This window comes from Hibiscus syriacus, unplaced genomic scaffold, assembly GCF_006381635.1.
Source record: "Hibiscus syriacus cultivar Baekdansim isolate YM2019G1 unplaced genomic scaffold, ASM638163v2 tig00113272_pilon, whole genome shotgun sequence".
In the NCBI taxonomy this organism is placed as follows: domain Eukaryota; kingdom Viridiplantae; phylum Streptophyta; class Magnoliopsida; order Malvales; family Malvaceae; genus Hibiscus; species Hibiscus syriacus.
In genome coordinates, this window is record NW_024063449.1 from 10304 (window position 1) to 32865 (window position 22562).

At 34.7% G+C, this 22562-nt stretch overlaps 2 protein-coding genes and 2 long non-coding RNA genes across 4 annotated transcripts; 1 reads left to right on the forward strand and 3 right to left on the reverse strand.

Moving 5' to 3' along the window:
- Positions 1-163: 163 nt before the first annotated feature.
- Positions 164-20186, forward strand: LOC120186082. The gene is made up of 3 exons (XR_005522177.1): positions 164-176; positions 972-979; positions 20059-20186. It is a non-coding gene; the product is annotated as an uncharacterized LOC120186082 (long non-coding RNA).
- LOC120186078 (ethylene-responsive transcription factor ERF073-like) lies at positions 9650-10819 on the reverse strand. Its single transcript, XM_039190119.1, has 2 exons — positions 10565-10819; positions 9650-10484 (listed from the first exon to the last, which is right to left on the reverse strand). The coding sequence occupies exons 1-2, from the start codon at positions 10749-10751 to the stop codon at positions 9808-9810; spliced, it is 864 nt and encodes a 287-aa protein (XP_039046050.1). The 5' UTR covers positions 10752-10819; the 3' UTR covers positions 9650-9807.
- Positions 14607-15327, reverse strand: LOC120186081. Its single transcript, XR_005522176.1, has 4 exons — positions 15156-15327; positions 14966-15031; positions 14783-14875; positions 14607-14698 (listed from the first exon to the last, which is right to left on the reverse strand). It is a non-coding gene; the product is annotated as an uncharacterized LOC120186081 (long non-coding RNA).
- On the reverse strand, positions 18334-20858 carry LOC120186080 (probable U6 snRNA-associated Sm-like protein LSm4). Its single transcript, XM_039190120.1, has 8 exons — positions 20772-20858; positions 20560-20614; positions 20315-20356; positions 20086-20184; positions 19891-19968; positions 19579-19618; positions 19283-19426; positions 18334-18596 (listed from the first exon to the last, which is right to left on the reverse strand). Exons 2-8 carry the CDS (start codon positions 20560-20562, stop codon positions 18574-18576), a joined length of 429 nt encoding a protein of 142 aa, XP_039046051.1. The 5' UTR covers positions 20563-20614; positions 20772-20858; the 3' UTR covers positions 18334-18573.
- Positions 20859-22562: the final 1704 nt, after the last annotated feature.

Below are 22562 nucleotides of genomic sequence, written 5' to 3' on the forward strand. Positions count from 1 at the left end.
ACCATGCGTGTAATGATATTGATATTGGTCAATACCCGAATTTTGATGATGAAACAGCCGTTGCCGAAGAATGTAATGTTGATGATAATGAGGAGGAAGTTACGACTGTGAATGAACATGTTGAACATCCATTCTGTAATTCATATAATCCTGAAGAAGAAAAAGAAGAAGAAAAAGTCCCCGAAGAAAAGAAATGCCACGGGCGTATAACTGGAATATGCCAGAATTACTTCAGATACCGGAAGAAGAGTTGATAAAGAAAGCAGTTGATTGTTACACAAAGTTATTCGTATCAAGAAAGATGATTGTTTTGATACAAAGGAAGACTTGAAGATAGCTTTATATACGAAATGTGTGGAAGATGGCTATCAACTAAAAGTTAACAAATCAAGCAAAGATCGTTTCGAAACAAGGTGTATGATTGACAAAACTGTACGTGGCGTATGATTGCAAAGAGAATAAAAGATTGCAAAATGTTTCAAGTTAGGACTTTTATTGATAAACATACATGTTCAAGAACCCAAGTTTTCCTCACCATAGACAGGCAAACAAAAGGTGTTGGGTGGTTTTCTGGCTGAGTTAATGTTTTTGAATGGCAGGGTATATCGGGGACATGAAATTATGACTGACATGAATGCTCGGTTCAAGATTAGTATATCATATTCTCAAGCTTGGAGAGCCAAATGTTATGCCTTGGAATTGTTGAGGGGGTCGCCAGAAGCATCGTTTGCCCAACTGCCGGCTTATTGTCACAATTTAAAGCTGAAAAATCCTGGGTCGGTAACTCATATCAAAACAGATAGAGATGGACGCTTTGAGTTGCTGTTTATCGCCATTGGTGCTACGGTTAGTAAATCAATATAATTTTGTTGACTCATTTTGTTAGTTACATGCATTTCACATTTAAATGATTATATTTCTTGTGTATATTATTTTGTAGATTCGTTCGTTTATTACTTGCATGCGCCCAGTTATTATAGTTGACGGAGCACATTTGAAAGGTCGATACCTTGGAGTAAACTTATTAGCAGTAGCCATGGATGCTAACAATGGGATATTGCCAATAGCTTACGGGGTTGGCAAATCTGAAACCTCTGATTCATGGACATGGTTTATGGGGCATCTTAGGGATTGCATAGGTCCTATTAGCAATCTGACAATCATATCCGATAGGGCAAACTCAATTGACAACGCTGTTAGAAGGTGTTTCCCAGATGCTTTTCATGGACTTTGTGGTGTTCATTTGTATAGAAATCTAAAATCAAGGTCTGCTGGTATAAAAAAGCACAAATGGACATACTGGAAGGCTGTAAAAGCTTATCGGGAAGTGGATTTCAATAAGCATATAATTGTTTAAGACGTGTTTTGCCTCAGTGTGCTCAAACACTAGAAGATGTCGGGTTTGAAAGATGGTCAAGAGTACATCAACTTGGAGCAAGATATGGTTTCATGACGTCTAATAGTGCAGAATCAATCAACGCTCTAAGTCGTCATTCCCGGAAATTACCCATTACTATGTTAATGGAGTTTTTTTCGAGCCTCTATTCAACAGTGGTACTACAAGAAAAGAAACCATGCAGGTATTATTCTTTGAATTCGTAACTTATCATATTTATATATTTTACTAAGTATTGTTTATTTAAATTTACAGGAACATTGGAACATCGTGTTACACCATGGACTGAAAAAAGATAACGAAACGTGTTGTGAAGTCAACGTCATGGAGAGTTGAACCATGTTCAAACACTTTGTTTCAAGTACTGGATAATAACTTAAATGGGCTAGTCGATCTAAATGCAAAGACGTGTAGTTGTATGAAATGGCAAACATCTGGTTATCCGTGTGGCCATGTTATAAAAGTTGCTCTTCATTTAAACCAAGATGATTCAAGCGCATACGCTATGGATTGCTACACTACAGAAGTTTATCGACAGACTTATGCCGAGATTGTCTACCCTATTCCACATCCTTCTGAGTGGACATACCAGATGACTTACAAACAGTTTTGCCACCAGCCATGGACAGAAGGCTACCTGGCCGACCAAAAAGTCACGATCGTATACCGTCTAAGGGTGAAGAGAAGAAGAGATCGACATGTAGTCGGTGCAAGGAAAGTGGTCATACAAGGTTGACATGTGGATCACCAGTGCCATCAAAATCATCTTTTCCTCTACCAAAATATGGATCCTCATCAAAATCCAAAGCTCATATGGTGTGAACTTTGTATTATGTAAACGTTGTTATTCAGTTGTATTATGTAAACGTTTTAACATTTAACATTTTATGTGTATTATGTAAACGTTGCCATCAAAAGCTCATATGCAAACGTTGTATTATGTGGATTTTATGTGTGAACTTTTAACATTTTCAGTTGAATTAATGACTCAGGCCAACCATTTTGACTTAACCAACTCTTGTTATTCAGTTGTTATCACTATTAGGCATGCATTTGACTATCGCAACACGGAAAATACAATCGCAACGCGAAATGAAAATCCCAACATGAAAATCGCAATGCGGAAATGAAAATCGCAACGAGAGAATCGCAATGCGAAATGAAAATCGCAATGCGAAATGAAAATCGCAACGAGAGAATCGCAATGCGAAATGAAAAAATCGCAATGCGAAATGAAAATCGCAACGCGAGAATCGCAATGCGAAATGAAAATCGCAATGCGAAATTAAAATCGCAATACGAAATGAAAATCGCAATGCGAAATGAAAATCGCAATGCGAAATGAAAATCGCAACGAGAGAATCGCAATGCGAAATGAAAATCGCAATGCGAAATGAAAATCGCAACGCGAGAATCGCAATGCGAAATGAAAATCGCAATGCGAAATTATAAACGCATTGCGATTTTCATTTCCGCATTGCGATTTTCATTTCGCATTGCGATTCTCTCGTTGCGATTTTCATTTCGCATTGCGATTTTCATTTCGCATTGCGATAGTCATTTTTTGCCTTCAACATAATGCAGATTGAAATCAACAAAATCAACCATTACATTTCAATCAATTAAACAAGCACAAATAAGAATTATGTTCGCATCAATTACACAAATCAACTTTTACAAATCATCTTTTACAAATCAATTAAACAATCAAAAATTGAATCAACTTTACAAATCAATTAACAATCAAAAAACAATCAATTAAACTATTGAATCAACTTTTGCAGCTCGACATCATTTTCACGCAGTTCACTTCTGAGATTAACCTGCAGAAACCAAACATTTGTTCAAACAACACTTTCTACGCAAATTATTGAATTCTAATTACTTAACCAAACATTTTCATTTATAAGTATATAAACTTACCAATTGTTTATGGACATTTTTATAACGCGGATGCAGGTAGGCAGCGTCTCGTATATATCGATTTAGCCATATAATGCCGAAACCACAAGCCTACTGCAGCTTTATCTCTATCGGTGGGAGGTAGATACTTGATGCTTCCCGTCGTCAAACGCTCCAACGCCAAGCATACGAGAGGACCACAATCTCCTCTGGCTCCGCTCGTTTGTGTGGCGCGGTCTCGTCTCTAATAACTGTAATATTGAGCTTCTTTGGCTTCTTGTTTCCAGAACGAGTCCAATAATTGATCGCATCCAAGAATTTAGCCAAATGAGAGCTCCATCCCTTAATAACATCTCTTAAATCAGCCAATGATATGTAATTTATCATGCTGTCATACACTATTGTCTTAAGGGATGGGAGCTGAAGCTCGACGAGAATCCAATGTTTACGTTCCAAAACAGGGATAAACACCTGCAATCATAAGTAATAATTCATTCATTTGCGCACTTATTTCATAAAACCTTTAAACTCAATCTAAAATAAATACTAACCTTATCGACCTCCCACCATGCAGGATAAAGTTTAGCTTGTCCATTGCCCAAATCAAATGATTCATCTCGTGCATTCTTCAAGTGAACGGCGTGAAAAGACGTCGGCATTATTGTATATCGTAAATTTTTATTTTTCTTAAGTTTTCTTATTATTAGAAGACGTGTCACCCACGCATCGATATGCTGTTTTACAAAAAAAGACATATTAGTGACTTACATAAATTTAAAAAAAAATTAATCAAATTGAAATATAAGAAAAATATAAGACTTACCCCCCCATCGAAATAGCCATTGTCTTCGACCCCTAATAATACGCCCCACCAAGGCCGTTCAAGCAACAAAAAGATATCATCGGTGAGCTTGCATATGTCAGTGAAACACCCCTTGCTCCGCTCATGTAGATAAAAATCAACTGCGGTCTTAGCCCAAAGGGTGTTATCCAAAATTGTGTCCGGTAGTTGTTCCCTCTCCTCTTCAGATACCGGTATGGTACTGGCCGGTAACTCATACGAGAGCCAACTCTCATCCATCATGTCCGGAACCGGTGGGGGTTTCTCAATACTTCGATATATTACCCATGTGAATCGGGCTCTGGAATGGTGGGAGGGACCTCTTCAACGATGACAGTTGCCTCTTGAACGGTGGGAGGGGACTCTCGAGGAATGATATGGGGGCCTCTTCAACGATAGGAGTGGACTCTTGAGGGATGACAGGCGAGTCGGGCTTCTTCTTGCGGTGTCTTCGCACTATTGGGGTGTACGGAGACTTAATAGCACGTGCACGCTGTCTGATGCGTGAACTCCGTCGTGCAAGCATAACCCGACGTAAAGCATCCACTCTATCGGGCCGCTAAATAATTAAATACAAAAATCAGTAAATAAACAGACATAATATTTAAACAGTGAAAACAAAGACAAATATGTTTCAAACTTGCATTGTATTCACCCAAGTCATTATTCTATCATAGTTCACAAAATGCATCAGATAACAAAGAAAAATATGTTTCAAACTAATACCCTGAAGTTAGTATTTGTCTTTGATTTGTCTATTGGTTGAAGTAATGCAATCCATTCAAGTTCAATTTGCAGAAGAAGAAATAGTTTACTTTCGCAACACGAAACTTAAAATCGCAACGCGAAACCAAAATCGCAACGCGAAATGAAAATCGCAACGACAGAATCGCAACGCGAAATGAAAATCGCAACGAAAGAATCGCAACGCGAAATGAAAATCGCAATGCGATTTTGGTTTCGCGTTGCGATCTTGTCGTTGCGATTTTGGTTTCGCGTTGCGATTCTGTCGTTGCGATTTTCATTTCGCGTTGCGATTTTGGTTTCGCGTTGCGATTTTAAGTTTCGTGTTGCGAAAGTAAACTATAAATTCTTCTGCCAATTGAAACTTGAATGGATAAATTTACTTTCAACCAAAAGACAAAACAAAGACAAATACTATTTCACAGTGTTAAAGAATACACAGTTTAGCAGAATTGGCAGCAACCGAACAAATTTACTTTCAACCAAAAGACAAAACAAAGACAAATACTATTTCACAGTGTTAAAGAATACACAGTTTAGCAGAATTGGCAGCAACCGAACAAATTTACTTTCAACCAAAAGACAAAACAAAGACAAATATTTCACAGTGTTAAAGAATACACAGTTTAGCAGAATTGGCAGCAACCGAACAAATTTACTTTCAACCAAAAGACAAAACAAAGACAAATACTATTTCACAGTGTTAAAGAATACACAGTTTAGCAGAATTGGCAGCAACCGAATAAATTTACTAAGCAATCTAAGTGAAATGGCTAATCTAAGTGAAATTACGAGTAAATTTATCATTAAGTTAAATATGGAAAATCTTAAACTTACCTCGTTGCGTAGAGTATGAACCTCATTCTGCAACGATACTATCATCTCACGTAGAGCGGCAACCTCACCACGTAAAGTTGACACCTCCACACGCCATGCACCATCGTTATCGCGTAGAGTACCGATCTCCTCACGCAAGGCATTGACCTCATCACGTAACTCCCTTGACTCATCCCGTTGAGGTGGAGGTGGAGAACAGGGAGATAGGAGTCGTGGCATCTTTGCCGGTCGCCTATCATGAGTGATGGTGGAGAAGAGGCTCGATGATGTGACGGGATAGGTGATGGCTCTCGTTCTAGAGGTGTATAGTCGTCACGATCGGGTGATGGCTCTAGGTGAGGTGATGGCTCTCGAATTGGAGGAAGTGGATGCTGCTCATCATCCGTGCCATCAAAAAAACTCTGACTAGCTTGCCACCAATCAGTGGCAAGCTCTTCCTCCGTGGGTGACAGTCTTTGTAATGGAATGTTGGCCTCCTAAAATATAAAAACTCAAACAAAGTTAAACGTCTACTATTAATAACTTGTTTATATATTATATGAAAGTATTTGTGTTAACTTACATTATTATTGTGGCATATGGTATTAAGTCTTCCCAATCCAACAGAGTTTTCCTCTTCCAGGAAATAGCCCTGGGAATATCATTTGACGTTTTTATTGCATATGTACGCATGCTGGGGAAAGCCTCGAATATCCAAATCTACAAACAATATAATAACAAAATTAGTAATTGTTAAATAATTAATTATAATTTTAGAAACATTATATAGAAATTCTTACCTTAAAGGCCCAAACAAAGCCTGACAAAGTGTATTTGGACCATCGCCCCGCAAACTTTTGCGGTCATCAAAGGCAGACGACAACTTAGTCCAGGTAGCTTTCCATATATACGAACCCCACGGAAACAGATTCCATGCATTCAGGTCCTCTACCAATATTATTAGCTCCCGATGAATAGGTTGTCTGGCCTCTCTGCCTAAAAAGCCGGCATACACAAGTAGTAGAAGGCATACTCGGACAACATCGACGTCTTCCATCCGAGTGAAACCAGCTTTCTTATTAAATAATTTCTTCAGGTCGTCGACATGTAGGTTCGGCTTCTCCATTGACTCATCCGGAAAAACCCGGGATAACCATGATGGGCGGGCGATATGACGAGTGTACCGGCCTACATCATCGTGTCCGAATCGTAGACCAGTGATTAAGCAGAACTCCTTCCGCCCAAAGCAAGTATACGCTGGTGGAAAATGAAACCATATCTCTCCTCACCACGTTGTATACTGTCGGGTAGATTTGATGTCATGGTCTGAAGCCACAAATGGGTCAAATTAGCATCTCCACCCGGATGCTGTACTCTCAGCCATGGCCCGAAGCAGGTTTCCTCAAACAATTGTCTTTGAGCAGGTGAAAGCTTCTTTGCAATTGTAGTGGCCAGGCTGACTTTATTTCTCAAGGTCAATTGAGCCGAAAAAAATTTCTACAAAAACAATAAACATACCAAGTTAGATATACCAAAAACTACACTGTGAAGATATACCAAAAACAATAAACAAAAAGTAGTAGTTTATTCTTTAAACTAAAATTTGCAACACTGTTTTGTCTTTTGGTTGAAATGAAAATCGCAACGAGAGAATCGCAACGCGAGATGACAATCGCAACGAGAGAATCGCAACGCGAAATGAAAATCGCAACGAGAGAATCGCAACGCGAAATGAAAATCGCAATGCGATTTTGGTTTCGCGTTGCGATTCTCTCGTTGCGATTTTCATTTCGCGTTGCGATTCTCTCGTTGCGACAGTCATTCTCTCGTTGCGATTTTCATTTATCTCGTTGCGACTCTTCTGCAAATTGAAACTTGAATGGATTGCATTACTTCAACCAAAAGACAGAACAAAGACAAAGACAAATACTAACTTGAAAATCGCAACGAGAGAATAGCAACGCGAAATGAAAATCGCAACGACAGAATCGTAACGCGAAATGAAATCTAAGTGAAATGGTTAATCTATTATTGAAATGACCAGTAAACTTATCATCAGTTTCAATATGAAAAACCTACAATAATGCAAACATTTCAAAATAAAAATAATTAAAAAAACTAACCCTCGGAGGTTGATTTTCCATTTCTGAATATTGTGAGGGATTTCTGACCGTGAATGGTTGTGAGGGATTTCGCCGGAGATGGGGACGGAAATCTTCGGAGATGGGGACGGATTTCTTCGCCGTAGAGAGTGAGAGATGGAGATGGGACTGAGTTGTGATTTTAGGTTTTAGGTTATGAGTTGCGATTACGGGATTTTGTCTTAATATTCTTTTTGTAATTTGAAAATAAAATACGCGTAGCGATTATAATGGCGCTTTAAATATCGCGTTGCGATTTACGGATACGCGTTGCGATTTTATGTATTTATCGTTGCGATTTACGGATACGCGTTGCGATATACGGATACGCATTGCGATTTACCCATACGCGTTGCGATTTACGGATACACGTTGCGATTTACGGATACGCGTTGCGATTTATGTGTTCGCGTTGCGATTTTCATATTCGCGTTGCGATTTTGGAAAATCGCAATGCGAATTTGTACTATCGCATCGCGATTTTCAAGAATCGCGTTGCGATTTTGGAAACTGATTTGCGATTCTGGAAACTGATTTGCGATTCTGGGGATCGCGTTGCGATTTTTATTTCGCGTTGCGATTTTGTTGGTCATTTTGGCAAATCCAAAAAAAGTTGGTTAAAATCGTATATTATAACTTTTTTTTGGTCACTGAGGCGATTTTCTCTTTATTTTAACCTTATTGATGCCTGCGTACCGCTGGTAGCAGTACAAATTTTCGTTACGAATTTAGGTGGTAGTACAAATATTTTAATTAAATTTAGTTAAAGTAGGAAATTAATTAAATTAAAGTGTTAAAAGAGTTGGGAATTGTACATTTTTTTTTAAGGAAATTGGGAATTGTACTTGAATGCTTCAAAGGAGGTAAGAGCGGGCAAATACTCCATAAATAACAGCACGAAATCTATGGGCGCCAGTTTCACCTAACAAACATTGGAGGTGACGTGTCAGTTCCACCTACCAAGGTTCTGTGACAAGAAATGAGATTCTTCGGACAAGACAGAGATCATACGATCAAAACCGTAACCGCAAAACCACCGGCGGCGCCGCAGCTTCCCCAACTTAGATTATATTTAATGATTGTAAAGCTCTCACTTTACCGACATCTTGACCCGCACAGCAGAACTTCCCGCCCAACTCACCCGCTTTGGGACCCACTCCATTACCGGCGTTCTTTACAAGTAAAATTCTTCCCAGTTCTTCGTTTATATAGTTTTATAAAAATAAACGTGAATTAAGTGATCTCGATGGTAAATGAGTTATTATTTTTTGAGATATCGAGTTCGAATACAAAGAACATCAAGAATATAAGTGTTCAATATCAAATGGTGAAGAATCATCTATAAATAAATATTATCTTATATTTATCCCAAGTTAATAATTTTTAACAAAGATTAAGAAATATAATTCTTTTAAATAGTATACATTGATTATAAAATAATATTTATTTAAAATATTTTTTAAGTAATATTTTTTAAGTATTAATCATTTATGCGCATTCTATATAGTTGTTTAAATTTGAATATTCCAAAATAAACAATATTTTATTTCATTATTGAATATATTTAATGAATTCTTAAAATAAGTATATCTTTTAATTTTGAACTAATTCAATATATTTATAATCAGTAAATTACTTGAAATCTGACTAATATGATTTAAATGAATATAGCATAAAACATAATAATTTAATTAAATAAATATTAATTACATAAAAGAATATTTAAATAATTTTTGATATCACAAACATAATTGAGTTAGGGATGATTTTTACAATTTACACCATCCAAAAAGTTTGGAACAATATCGATGAGGTGAAAAAAGTAATTAATTAAAATTAATTGCGATATTTTTTGCATTTCACAAATTCAAAGACAAATCAAACGAATGTAACAATTAAAAAGAAGTTGCGACAGTAAAGAAAACAAGGAAAGCATACAAAGAAAGAGTAAAACCAAAGCCGTGCCGTCACATTGTCAGCGACGCCGGAGGAAAAGCGACGGCACTGCTATCATCTTCATCAACAAAGCTCCAAAGGTCACCGAAAACACTCTCCGGCTGAGCCATGGCATTTTGGGTCGACGGTTCTCCTCCCAGATATGGGATCTCATACAATTTCATGTAATTCTCGTACGCCATTAGTTCCTCCGATAGTTTCTGCACTTGGCTGTCTTCTTCAACCCCGAACACGGCCTTATTCACTGCCTCTTCTTGTTCGGCCTTTACCGGAAGGTGACGTGGATTCATCGTGTTTTGATCGCTATACCCTGAATTTTCCTCTTCAGGTATGACGATCGGGTCAGTACAGAACCCGCCAGGTTCGTTCCAGTCACAATAGAATCCATTGTCGCCGAGATTATTGCTTTGGGCGGGATTCCAGGCAGTGTTTGAGTTGTTATATTGGGTGGAGAAAGCGTCGTCTTCGTTGGGGAAATTGACTTTGGCTTTCTTGCCGCGGATTTTACGAGCTTCTCTGTCGTAGGCGCGGGCTGCTTCCTCGGCGGTGTTGAAAGTGCCGAGCCAAACACGAACCCCTTTTCTGGGGTCGCGAATCTCCGCCGCCCATTTGCCCCATGGACGCTGTCGTATGCCTCGGTACAGGTTCTTTCTCTGCCGTTTCACCTTCGTCTCCACTCGTGCACCACCTGCTCGTAAAAATGTTCAATAAAACAAAAATCAGAAACAAGATGGCCGAATAAACTTCTGAAAATGAAACAACTAGTACCCGAGGAGGATTGGGGCCGGGGTCTTTTAAAGAGACAGACCGAGTCATCACTGTAGGATTGACTCTGATCAGAGCTAAAGCCATCGATGTTAGCCAAAGTAAAGTTGGGCCAGAAATCGGAAGCATTGACACGGTGGCCGCCGCCGTTCCGAGTGATGAATTCAGAGATGATAGCACCACCACACATTTTCTTTGAAAGCAGAGGAAGTAATTTGGATATTGGAAAAGCTTAATGGAGATGATAAGAAAAAGGAAATTTAGAAGGGTTTAAGGGATGAGGAAGAGAAAGACCATGATGGGGGTTTAAATAGGGAGATGCAGGTTTCCAAAAAAAAAAAAACAAGTAGGGAGAGGCAAATAGAAAACAGCCAAGACAAGTTGGGGTATGGAACTTTCCTCGCCCTTTTACCCCACCTAAACAAATTACGGCTCTTATTATAAATATATTCTAGACTCAAATTTGATGGATTTTGATTCAATTTAATTTTATAAAAAATAAATTTAATATAAAAATAAGTATTTAAATTTTGTCTCGAAAAATATTTTAGTGTATAAAGATTTTTTTCGTTAGAATTAAGTGCCTAATATTTTTATCAAAGCACTTTTAGGTGTCTGGACTCTAGTGGCAGTTAAATTTAATCATTTAATGACACATATCGAGCCCTGATAATTTTAAAATTTTATTAAAAAATAAAAAAAAATATTAAAAAACCCAAAAACCTGCGTGCTCAACTCCCCTTCTCCCTTCCTCTTTTCCCCTTCTATGGTCATCGGTCGACCAGCCGTGTCGGTTATCGCCACCTTCATTAATACCAACGTTGACCCCAATCAAATCCCCTTTGACATTTCGTCATAAGCTACCACTGTTTGTCGTGAAGAAGCGTTTAAATGTTCGTTGGATTTTAAGTCATCATCGTTGTTTTTCGTCGATTTTGAATGATTCCAACTCCCATAAAGCTGTACCACCACCACCATTCGAAACACCGTGCAATTTTACTCAATGGAGATTAAGATTTTAAAGGTTTAGGGATTTGAATATTGGGGATTTTAGAGATTTAGGGGATTTGGGTAACGGTAAGAGCGACAATTGATCAATGGGTGAACGGTGACGGGTGGGTGACCGTTCGACGATGACGATGGTGGCCAGCGATGGCTGGTAACGGGGTTGAAATGAGAGATTTTAATTTTTTAAAGTTTTTTATAATTCCATTAAAAGTTTGTGTTTTTTATAAATAAATTGTTTTTTTCATTAAAAATAATATTTTTATTATTAAAATAATTTAAAAATAATAAAATATAACGACGAGCATCTAAAATTGTAAATGAAAAAACATTAAACACCGATTTTTAGCGAAAATTTCTTCATACACCAAATTTTTTTTAAGGTAAAGTTTATACCTTATGTTTGTATTAATCACATATTTTTCTATTAAAATTTAATCAGTGGACCCTCCCTTAATTCAAATCAAGTTAGATGACAAATAAATGTGTATAATATTTGAGTCGAATTTGAATCGATAAAAGATATAATCAGGACTTGTACTGATCCCTAATTTCGATTTAATTCGAAACAAATCCGAGTATTTACATTTTTACAATAATTTAAGGAAATTACTGTTCATTAATTCCATTACAAAAGGTGGACGAGAACTGGCAACAGCCGATGAACGACACGCCGAATGTGGGCCATTATGTTTATAAATTGACTAGATGATGAAAAATTTGTAGTTATAATAACTTCATTAGAGAAAGGGACATAGTTTCTGATATCGAAATCAGCTTAATTAATGTCGATCGAAGACTTTAATATAGATTTTGTCGTCAACCCATCCATTCTTCAATCAATTTTTATATTATAGATGATATTAAATTTATCTAATTCAGTGTAAATTCATACCACCGTTATTCTTGATGAATAATCTGTAAATTTTATGTAAATCTCAATTGTATTTATGTATGTCTAGTTGTAGACAAGAAGAGCCACCTTTGACCTAAATTTTTTTAATAAAAAAAACCTTAGTTAATATGATACTTTTTTTTATAGAATTTAAATTTATCTAGTTCGATTGTTTTCTTTTATTCCCGATTATATTAAATTTTGAATAGATTACAAATATTAAAATATAAAACTAATGTTACTTTTAAATATGTATTAAAAATCAATATTGGTTGGTTTAAGTGGTAAATAATTTGACATCACTTAAGTAATGTCTTAGGTTTGAGTCTTTGTGTACGCAGAAAATCTCTGTTGAGAGACTCACCCATTAAAACTAAATGTGCAACCCGAGTCGATTCAAATTAATCAAAACGAAACTCTAAAACTTGAAATCAGCAAAAAAATATATATATAATAAAACTATAATATTATCTATTGGCATGATTAAAATACTCTACTCTATCCATGGTCAAACTTGGGTTTTAAGAAAGCGTGCTTAGGTCGGCATAAGATTAGAATCCAATTTTATATTATCGTTTTGTTCTTTTCGACATATGAGAGATGAAGTTACATGCAATTAATATGTCGAACCCTTTACTATTCACATACTTATCCATAGATTAATTTACCGTTTTAAGAATGATTTTATAATTAAAATATTAGTAATGATTTTTTACCCTTTAGAACTAGAAATAAATAGCCTTACCCCTTTCAAAAGTATTAAATGTATACTGATACTTTATTGAAAAAAAAAAATTGATAATCAGAATTGTCTTGTCGTTTGAAATAAATAAATAAAAAATATTGGGTCCGTTTGGTTCTAAAGAATATCGACTTTTTTCATTTTTATTTTCTTAAAAAATAAAAAAACGTTGAAGAAAATGTGTGCTTGGTTGTAAAATTAGAAAATAAAAATAAGTGAAAATATGAAAACATATAAAAAATGTTTCAGTATTTTTATTATAATTGTTTTGAAAATTAAAACAAATGTTTCAATATTTTTATTAAAATTGTTTTGAAAATTTAAAAAATAAAGAAACATTATATTTAGATTTTTAACTTAACTCCCACATGTTTATTTTATTTTTAAGTCTTACATTGACTATAATTTAATATCTATGTGAAATATAATTTTGTTATTAGATTTTTTTAATTATATATAAATATATATGTGTTTGTGTGAAATAATCTCAAACACAATATATAAAATATTATGCACTTTACTATCAAATATATGGCTTTATCCCAGTTGCAAAAGCTTGCCCAAGGTCCCTGGTTTGAAACCACCCAAATGCACTTCTATTCTAATATGTTTTTCATTTAGGTGTCACCACCTGATTGGTGGGAAAATTTATTTTTAATTAACATATTAAAATTAATTAAATTCATCCTCCAAATATATAGTGACATGTGGCACCTCCGGATTGGAGGACTAAATTTAATTAATTGAAATAAAATATTGACTAAATTAATACAATGTGTAAATATTAAGGATCAAATATATAATTATGTCAATTTTATTAACGGTCACGTCATCGCCTCTGTTAAAAATTAACGACCAATGGCTTGATTGAACCATTTAAATAGTTTGGTGGTATGTTTGATCACTTTTAAACATTAGTGGTCACCTTGTACTTCTTTGTTATGTTTCCCATTGACCTTGGGGGACCAAATACTTCCATTTTTTTGCAAAGGCATCCTCACAACTTCTTCCCTGGAGGCATGTGTGAAAGAGAGCGCATATTATGCAATCGGTCAGCTAACTTGACAATGATGACACGGACCTAGAAAGGAAAACAGTTGGTTAGCACATAATGTTCCATAAAAACATCATCAAACCATTTTTTTTAAAGAAAAAAAACACCTCCTCTGTCATGGCCAGAAACATCTGCCGAAGGTCATCAGCTTTCACATCTTGTACTGAATTATGTTCATTCTTATACTTCAACTTTCCTAATTCTGATACCTGGTTAGGAAAAAGATAAAAAGAGGCCAAATTGAGCCAAAACTATCTAGGGTTGTCTGACATGGCATAAAGCTAAACAATAATGACGCTTATTTAAACAAAGTACCCTGGTCTCTCCTACAATGCGACGTACGGTAAGGCCAAACTCCTCTATTCTTTGGAATTTAACAACATTTGTATCTTCCACAGTATCATGAAGCAATCCCGCTGCAATCGACTCCCAATCCAATTCCTAGAACAATAGTTAAGGTTAGTTATACTTCAGAGCCCTACGCAGAATACATCTTTCAATGGAAGCATACTTCTATTAACTCACAAGTTCTCCGAGAATACGTGCAACTTCAACTGGATGAATGATGAATGGTTCTCCACTCGGTCTCTTTTGACCATCATGTGCCTCAAAAGCTAGCTGTATAGAACAAAAACCAACTTCTAACAACGTCAAAGAGATGTTTTCAGAAAGTGCGTGGTAAAAACTTTTGCAAACTGAAGGCCTTACCTTGAGGGCATTATGGACCAACTCCAGCTCATTAAGTGAAAGGTATGATATAGAAGGCTTCAGATCCTAATTCGATTATAAAAACAATCAGTATTAAGTTTGAAGACATCATAGTGACAACCTTGTTTACACAATAATTGATATTGTTTATAGACAGGACTCATAGGAGGACAGAAACAGTCAATTTTACCTCCCACAAACCTTCAGGAGAGACCTCATTAGAGGCAACTGAAGAGAAAGATGATGAACTACAAAATTGCCATCTTTTACAACCGACATGAAGCAAGCTTGATCTGAAGAGTTTCCCAAGTAGTATGAATTCAGAAACATCTGTGGAATAGCATCCTCCTATATCAGGAGCCTGGCAAAAACATAAGATTCAACCAGCCCAAAATTAGCAACTTTGCAGTTTGCATACCTTCGTATAAAAGTCATATATAAGGCACCAGAATTCGATTAAAAGATGAACATTCAACCTAAAGGATGCCCTCACAATGTATGATTCTATGGATCTTCAATAAACGGAACCCATTAAATGATTTTAGTGGTTGAAGAGAGTGTTGTTTTCCTTAAAAGTCATGGTTTAAGCAGATACGTCTACGGGTACATGTGCTTTATCAATAATTAAAAAAAATTAAAAAACAAATATTATCTTGTAATCACACTAGACTGTCGCCACATTTCTAAGCTTGATTAAATAACACATATAAAGCTTCTGTGACTAAGGGTCCGTTTGTTTCACGTAAAACGTTTTTCGGAAAATGTTTTCTTTATTTTACAGTGTTTGGTTGGAGGAAAACTGGTTGGTCAACGTAAAACATTTTTCTGATCAACATAATTTACTTTGTGTTTCTGGAAAATGACTTATAGTCTAATTTTCCGTAAGTTATTTTTCGAACTTTTCACTTCAAAGAATAAATACTCAAAATAATTTTATTTTATGATTTTAAAATTAATAAAATATTTTAATAACATTTTAATCTAAATATTAATTATTAAAATATTTATTAATATTTTTAATAATATAATATTATATTTTTAATATTATAATAAAATAATCATTTATATTATAATAATATAAGATATTGTATTTTTATTTTATAATATATAATAAATTATTAATAAAAGTTATATTATTTATTAATTTCATACAAATAATATTATTATATTATTAATAATGAATAATATTATTTATATATTTAATATTAATATTATAATATAATAATATTTTAATAAAAATATTTAAAATATAATAATTAATATTTTTAAAATATAATATAACACTATTACTTTAATAAATAATTAATATAATTTATAATATTTTATTTCAATAAAATAAAATAATATTAATATTAATATTTTATTAATAAAATTATAAAAAAACAATATTTTATTAATAAATAAATTATTTAATATTAAAAAAATAATATTAAGTTTTATGATAAATAATATCATTTATTGTATTTAATATTTGTAATAAATAATTTTTAAAAAATTCATCAACTAGTGGAAAAATGGTTTAAACAATATCTTCCAAATATCGTAAAACGTTTTTCATAAAATGTTATTCAATAAATATAATTAATTTTACGAAAATATTTTTCCAAAAAACATTTTCAGTAAAACAAACGGACTCTGAATAAGAACAATGAGAGTGGGTCTTTTTATCAAAGCTCACGCATCATCCGAAACTCTTTCATTGGATATCCATTAACACCGATACTCTTATTGTGGTATACACTCCCAAATCCAAATAACAACAAAATAAAAGTTGTGAGAGGTTCTTAGTAGTTGATTAGACCCGAATTGCGTATTTACCACATTCATGATAATAACAAATTAAAATAACAACAAAAGAATAGTTGTTACATCAACGGATTGATTTAAGTGGTAAGTAGATTCATATAGCTTAAATAAGGTCTCAGATTTGAGATTGTGTTTGTAGAAAATCTCCGTTGGAAGATTCACTCACCAAAACTAGGTATGCGACCTGGGCCGGTCTAGATTAGTTAGTGTGAAGCCTAGGAAGGGAAATTAAAAAAAGAAAAAGAATGGTTGTTATGGTTTGTATTTATTATTTTAATATATAAACATGGAAGCAAGCAGTATATAAATAGGTATGGATTCACATTAAAAAAAGCACAACCAATTAACCAAAACCAAACCATAACAATGGCTGAAGTCACAGATGTGTTGGTGAAGTTCAGTAACGGTTCCGATTATACTTTATCCCTCGACAGCAGCGTTGTTTGGTCCGGACCTCAGCCTTCGGATATCCCGAAAGAAATTGCGTATCTCGGTGATGCTGAGTTTAAGCTCAGTCCTTCAGCCGTTGTTCTTGCATACCGATTAGTGGGTGACGATGCCGAAGATTAGGCTCTTGCCTGGAACATCCCGGCTGAATATATTGGCCAGGTATTGCCATATTCTTTTCTTAAAATGTAATTTTGTTTCATGCACTACATTAAACCATTGAAATGTGTGTGTGTATGCAGGTCTTTACCGATATCAATGGTACTGTCGATTGGGGTGCTATCGAACCGGAGCTTGAGGCACAAAAAAACCCAAATATGAAATAATCAAGCATGATTACGAAGCCGGACGAGCATACCTCTTCCTCCTCGATAACTATCTATGCATATATTATGGGGCTCTTTAAAGAGGCGAATTGAAAGCCACGTTGCTTCCTAATAAAAACTCTGGCTGTCCAAATCAAATAATACAAATGTGATGTGCATCGCATTACTACTATAATAAAGCCATGAGAAATGTAAGTGTGTCTTTGCCTTTGAAATTCTGTCATTGTGTCGCATGCCGACTATTTGTATTATTCTATTTATGAATTGAATAAAAGATTAGCTGGAATCTCATCCCAAACTAATCCCAATTTGCTAAAAAAATTAGCCATCGACAATAAAATTATAGCTTATATAATCATGCTCATCTTAATGCTTAACTTCAAAATTTAAACCTAATCCCTCAATTTTAAATCTTAAATTCATATATTCTAATTTGACATCACAAACAAGGTTGACGGAAATGCAAAGCCGGAGGAGTACGGTGTCGGAGCTTTGGAAAAGAAGGAAGCCAATGCAAGCACGTGATGGGACGCTAGTTGGACATAAATGTCAAATTCTGGTAAACCTTGTAGTTCTCTTTGTTGGTGGTGTCTTTGATGGTGGGATCAAAGTGTTGCTGTTTATATGACTGACTGAGCTAATATTTGCATAATCAGAAGATTGATGGTGATAAATTAGAAATGAACTACTTGGATATCATCCTGCGAACTATTTCAGTTCATGTTCGTATATATTATCGTGCGTCAAAAACACTTATGAAGCTATAAGTAATGTTAAACAAATAGTTAATGAGAAAATGTGTTCGAAAATCTTTTCAATCCATAAATTTAACAACAATTTGTCTTTACAAGCTATTACCTCTGTCAGAGAAAGAGCATAAAGTTAATAGACAAACCAAAATACATACAAAGTTCCTTAACCGAAATACGCAATGTACATAATATTTGGCACTTAAGGCAAACCATTTTGATCAAATTAACCGCCAACTCGAGTCCAGCATGTTACCCCCAAATTAAAGCAGGCATCGAATCAACCTCGACCTCGGCCACTACCTGTCACAGTAAGGGGAAAAAAAGCAACCCATCAGCCTGAATTATGACTGTAAACGAGATAAAACAGGTCGTAAGTTATTCGAAATCGATTTGATCAAAGCTCGATCAATTTTCAAATTGAATGAACTAAACTAGCTCGAACTCAACTTGAATTCTTAACGAGTCGGAATAAGCTACTTTATACCCAACACGAAAAGCTCACGAGCAACTCGAAAAATAATATATTAATTTTTTAGATTTTTTTGAATTAAATTATCAATAATATTAACATTTACATGTCTTTTGAAAAATACAATATAAGGTTTTCATGCACTTAAGGCTCAGATTCAAGCTCGAGTTTGAACTTCAATCGAGTTAAGTTTGAAAATATTTCAAGTTCAAATTTTTTTGAGCTCCAACTTCAATTTTTGATTTTGAGTCAAGTTTGAAAATTTTAAGCTCGCGAGATTTCGAGTCGAGTCGAGCTTCAATTATTTATTTCAAGTTAGAGTCAAGCTTGACAATTTTAAGTTCGTGAGTTTTCGAGTCGAGTCGAGCTCAATTTTACACTTTCCGAGTCGAATCGAGCTCAGCAATACTTAAACTCAACTCGTTTACAGCCCTTGCCTGACTTCATCAAATGTTAAGCCAGTCATAATAGATTATTCAATCATCCGAGCTACAAAACCGTGTTTCAGCAAATTTACCTCGACCACTCCTGCCTCGGCCTCCACCAGCACTCTTAGCACCGTCATCTAGCCCACGCCCAGGTCCTTTCGATTGCCTTGCACCAGGACCATCTTCTCGACCTCCTCTGCCTCTGCCACGGCCCACACCAGGAGGCTTCCTATCTGGATAAGTCGGCAAAGTCAAAAGGCCATGTTAAAGATTCTGGTTTTCATATGTAGAAGTACTATCTGTACCCCAAATGTTTCTACTTAAAATCAAATACTAAGATAATGATAGATCCGATCTCATAGCTAGCAAGAGAAATAAATCATACCTGCACGACTCTTTGATTCTTCCTGAACTTTATCAATTACCTGAAATCGAAATGGTAAAGTTACAACGATTGGTACACGAAGAAAACTACAACAAAACAAAACAACAATTTACAGAAGCCATGGATAAAAGAAAGCTATTTCACCACCAACAACAACAACAAAAGAAAAATTTCCACTCTATCCTTTCATGAAAACAACTAAGAATCAACCATTTATAAAATCCAACACAGTGAATGAAACCAAAGACGATGACTACTCTTATCTGTAAAAGTTAAGCAAATGAAAGAACAACATATGCTTCAAAAAGGTACCTCATCAGGAACTCGAAGATACTTGATTGTATTTCCACGGATATAGCATTCGGGCATTCGCCAAAACCTGTCTCCATCCTACATTATATTTACAATCAAACCCTGACCATAATTAACAACAATACCCTTACTATCATTCCTAGGAAGAAATAAAATCAATCAAACAAGAAACATTGAATGAATCCATATTTGTACCTTTGAAGTGCAGATAACTTCACGAAGATGGATGTTCATCCAAGTGTCGCAATTGACCAAATGTCCGTTATACGTCTCCCCATTTTTCAGTTCCACCAGCTATGAGCAAACAATATAAAAAGCAAAGACAAATCAAGCACACAATTGTTTCAAAACAATCAATTTCTTAAGCAGACACAATTTTCAAAACGGTAAAGAACAGGAAACAAGGAAGTGTGAATGATCTTACCATGGGATGACCCTGTGCAGTTTTTAGTAGGGAAAGTGGAAGCTGCCCACGTTTTACACATAGATAAAACCGATTAGCCAGCAAAGAAGATGAATTATTCAAAAACATGTTAAAATACAAAAATTAACCCAAAAATCCTTTGATGGCATATGACAAGTTCTGTTTTCTTGCTTTGGATTTCTCAAATTTCATAGGATATAAGCAACCAAAGGGACAAACAAGGTAAGCTAAATAGATTAACATACCATCTTTTTCCCTTTTTCTTTGAATGAAGCAGAAACCTAACGAAGAACAAGATACCTGCAGGAAGAAAAGGGGAAAACAGAAGGAAATAAAAAATCAATGACCATATCAAAGAGGGTATGATAAAGAGAGAAGATTTATAGAACATTGAAATTGAACAATCACGCTTTACGTCTAAACCCTAAGCACGATCAGAGAATAGTACAGCACTTACGGTTTTTCAGGGGGGAAAGGGTTCTGGTAGCGGTAGGGAAAAAAAAGGGAAAAGAAATATAATCAATCGGCTTAAAACCCTAAATTAAATATGAAAAACGAAATAGAAATGAAAGAAGGCATCAGATGCCCTGTATTTTTTTAAATAAATGTAATTTTTATACTATTTTTCAATTAATGTGATTCCCTAATTTAAAAAATAAATTTATTTTTTAAATAAATGTAATATTTTTATACTAAATTAAACATGTGATTCCCTATTTTTTTTTGAAATTATAGATTTTAGTTTTTAGGGTTTTTTTTATAATTTCAGTAAAAAAATGGGTTTTTTTGTAAATAAATTAATTTTTTCCTTTTTAATTAAAAATAATATTTTTATTATTAAAAAATAAAGTTTAGACACTTAAAAGTATAATTAAAAAATATTAGACACCTATTTTTAGTAAAAAAATTTCTTTAGATACTAAAACGTTTTTAACGCATAATATTAAGCCAAAAAAATAAAATAAACAAGCATGGCGTATCAAAGGCAGTAAAGTTGAAGATTTGTTTGCCCTGTAATTTGTTTGCAGCCTTATTGTAACATCCGCAATACCGGGTTAGTGACCAAATTGTAAAGTTTCAGAATTTGGTGACTAAAGTAGAAGAATGAAAGAATTCAATGATTATTTGAATATATATATTGAAGGTTATTTGGTAATTATTAAAGGAAATTAAGGGTATTATGGTCATTTGACCAGAAAGATTTTTTATAATTTTTTTTAAGGGTAATAAGCACGTATGAAGAAGAGTCCAGAGCATTCTTCAGTCTTCTTCTTCCTCCTCTCCACCGTGAAGCTTGGTATAAGGTAAGTGAGTCTTTATTTGGTTAATTCTTTCGTTTTAAAGCTTGTTTTGATTCTTGGGATATTAAGAAAGATTAAGGAAAGCTTTAGGGGGCTTAAACCTCAAAGATTAACAAGTTATGAGAAATTAAGAAAAATGAGTTTTTAAGTGAATTTTTGATATGGAAGGAGTTAATAGATTGTGAAGTTGAATTTGACTTGTCAAGGATTAAATTAAGAGGTAGGAAGTGTTAGAATTGGAATTAGAACACATTGGAAATTTGGTATGATTTTTGAATCTTATATGGAAGATAGAATTTTGAGGTTTAAGATGAAATAAATGAATATAGATTGGTTTAAGTATGTGTACTAGAGTTAAGGATGAAAAGGGGATGATATATGAAGTGTTTGAGAGGAAATGAAGTAATTTTCGGGTTGAAAATATGATTTCTGGGCAAGGGGAATCGGTACCCATTCAAGGGGAACCGATACCCCTTCAAACGAACAAGAATTTCCAGTATGTCATAGGGAACCGATACCCCCATGGGGGGGGAACCGATTCCCCCTAAAGGAAAATTGGGGATATGGATTTAATAAGTTCGTTTAAATTGATAGTATCCAATTACAAGGTGTAGGTATCTAATGATGGTCTCGAAATGTACATTTATGTAGATTCTACGCATAAAGCAATTCCGGAACGTTTAGCAAGTAAGATCGATCAAGGGAAAGATAAGAGATTGGATTTGGCTAGTGAGGCCAGGTGAGTGCATATTAGTTAGTTTATGGTGCTAAATGGAAACAAGACTTGCGACAAGTCTATTTCCTATGTTAGAATGCATGAATATATGATTATACGTATATGAATGACATGAATTGTATGTATGCATGAATATATGTGTTGACATGCTTTTGAATGTAATGTTATGAGAAGTATGTGCTATATAAGGTATATATATACATATGTGAAA

Excerpts from the sequence above, each read along its gene's own strand:
- LOC120186078 (XM_039190119.1), bottom strand. The coding sequence starts at position 10,751 with ATGTGTGGTGGTGCTATCATCTCTGAATTCATCACTCGGAACGGCGGC. Across the intron at positions 10,485-10,564 it reads CCGGCCCCAATCCTCCTCGG|GTGGTGCACGAGTGGAGACG; the intron begins GTACTAGTTGTT and ends TTTTACGAGCAG.
- LOC120186080 (XM_039190120.1), bottom strand. Across the intron at positions 19,969-20,085 it reads AAGTTATCTGCACTTCAAAG|GATGGAGACAGGTTTTGGCG; the intron begins GTACAAATATGG and ends AATATAATGTAG. Across the intron at positions 18,597-19,282 it reads CCGAGGCAGGAGTGGTCGAG|GTAGTGGCCGAGGTCGAGGT; the intron begins GTAAATTTGCTG and ends TTACTGTGACAG.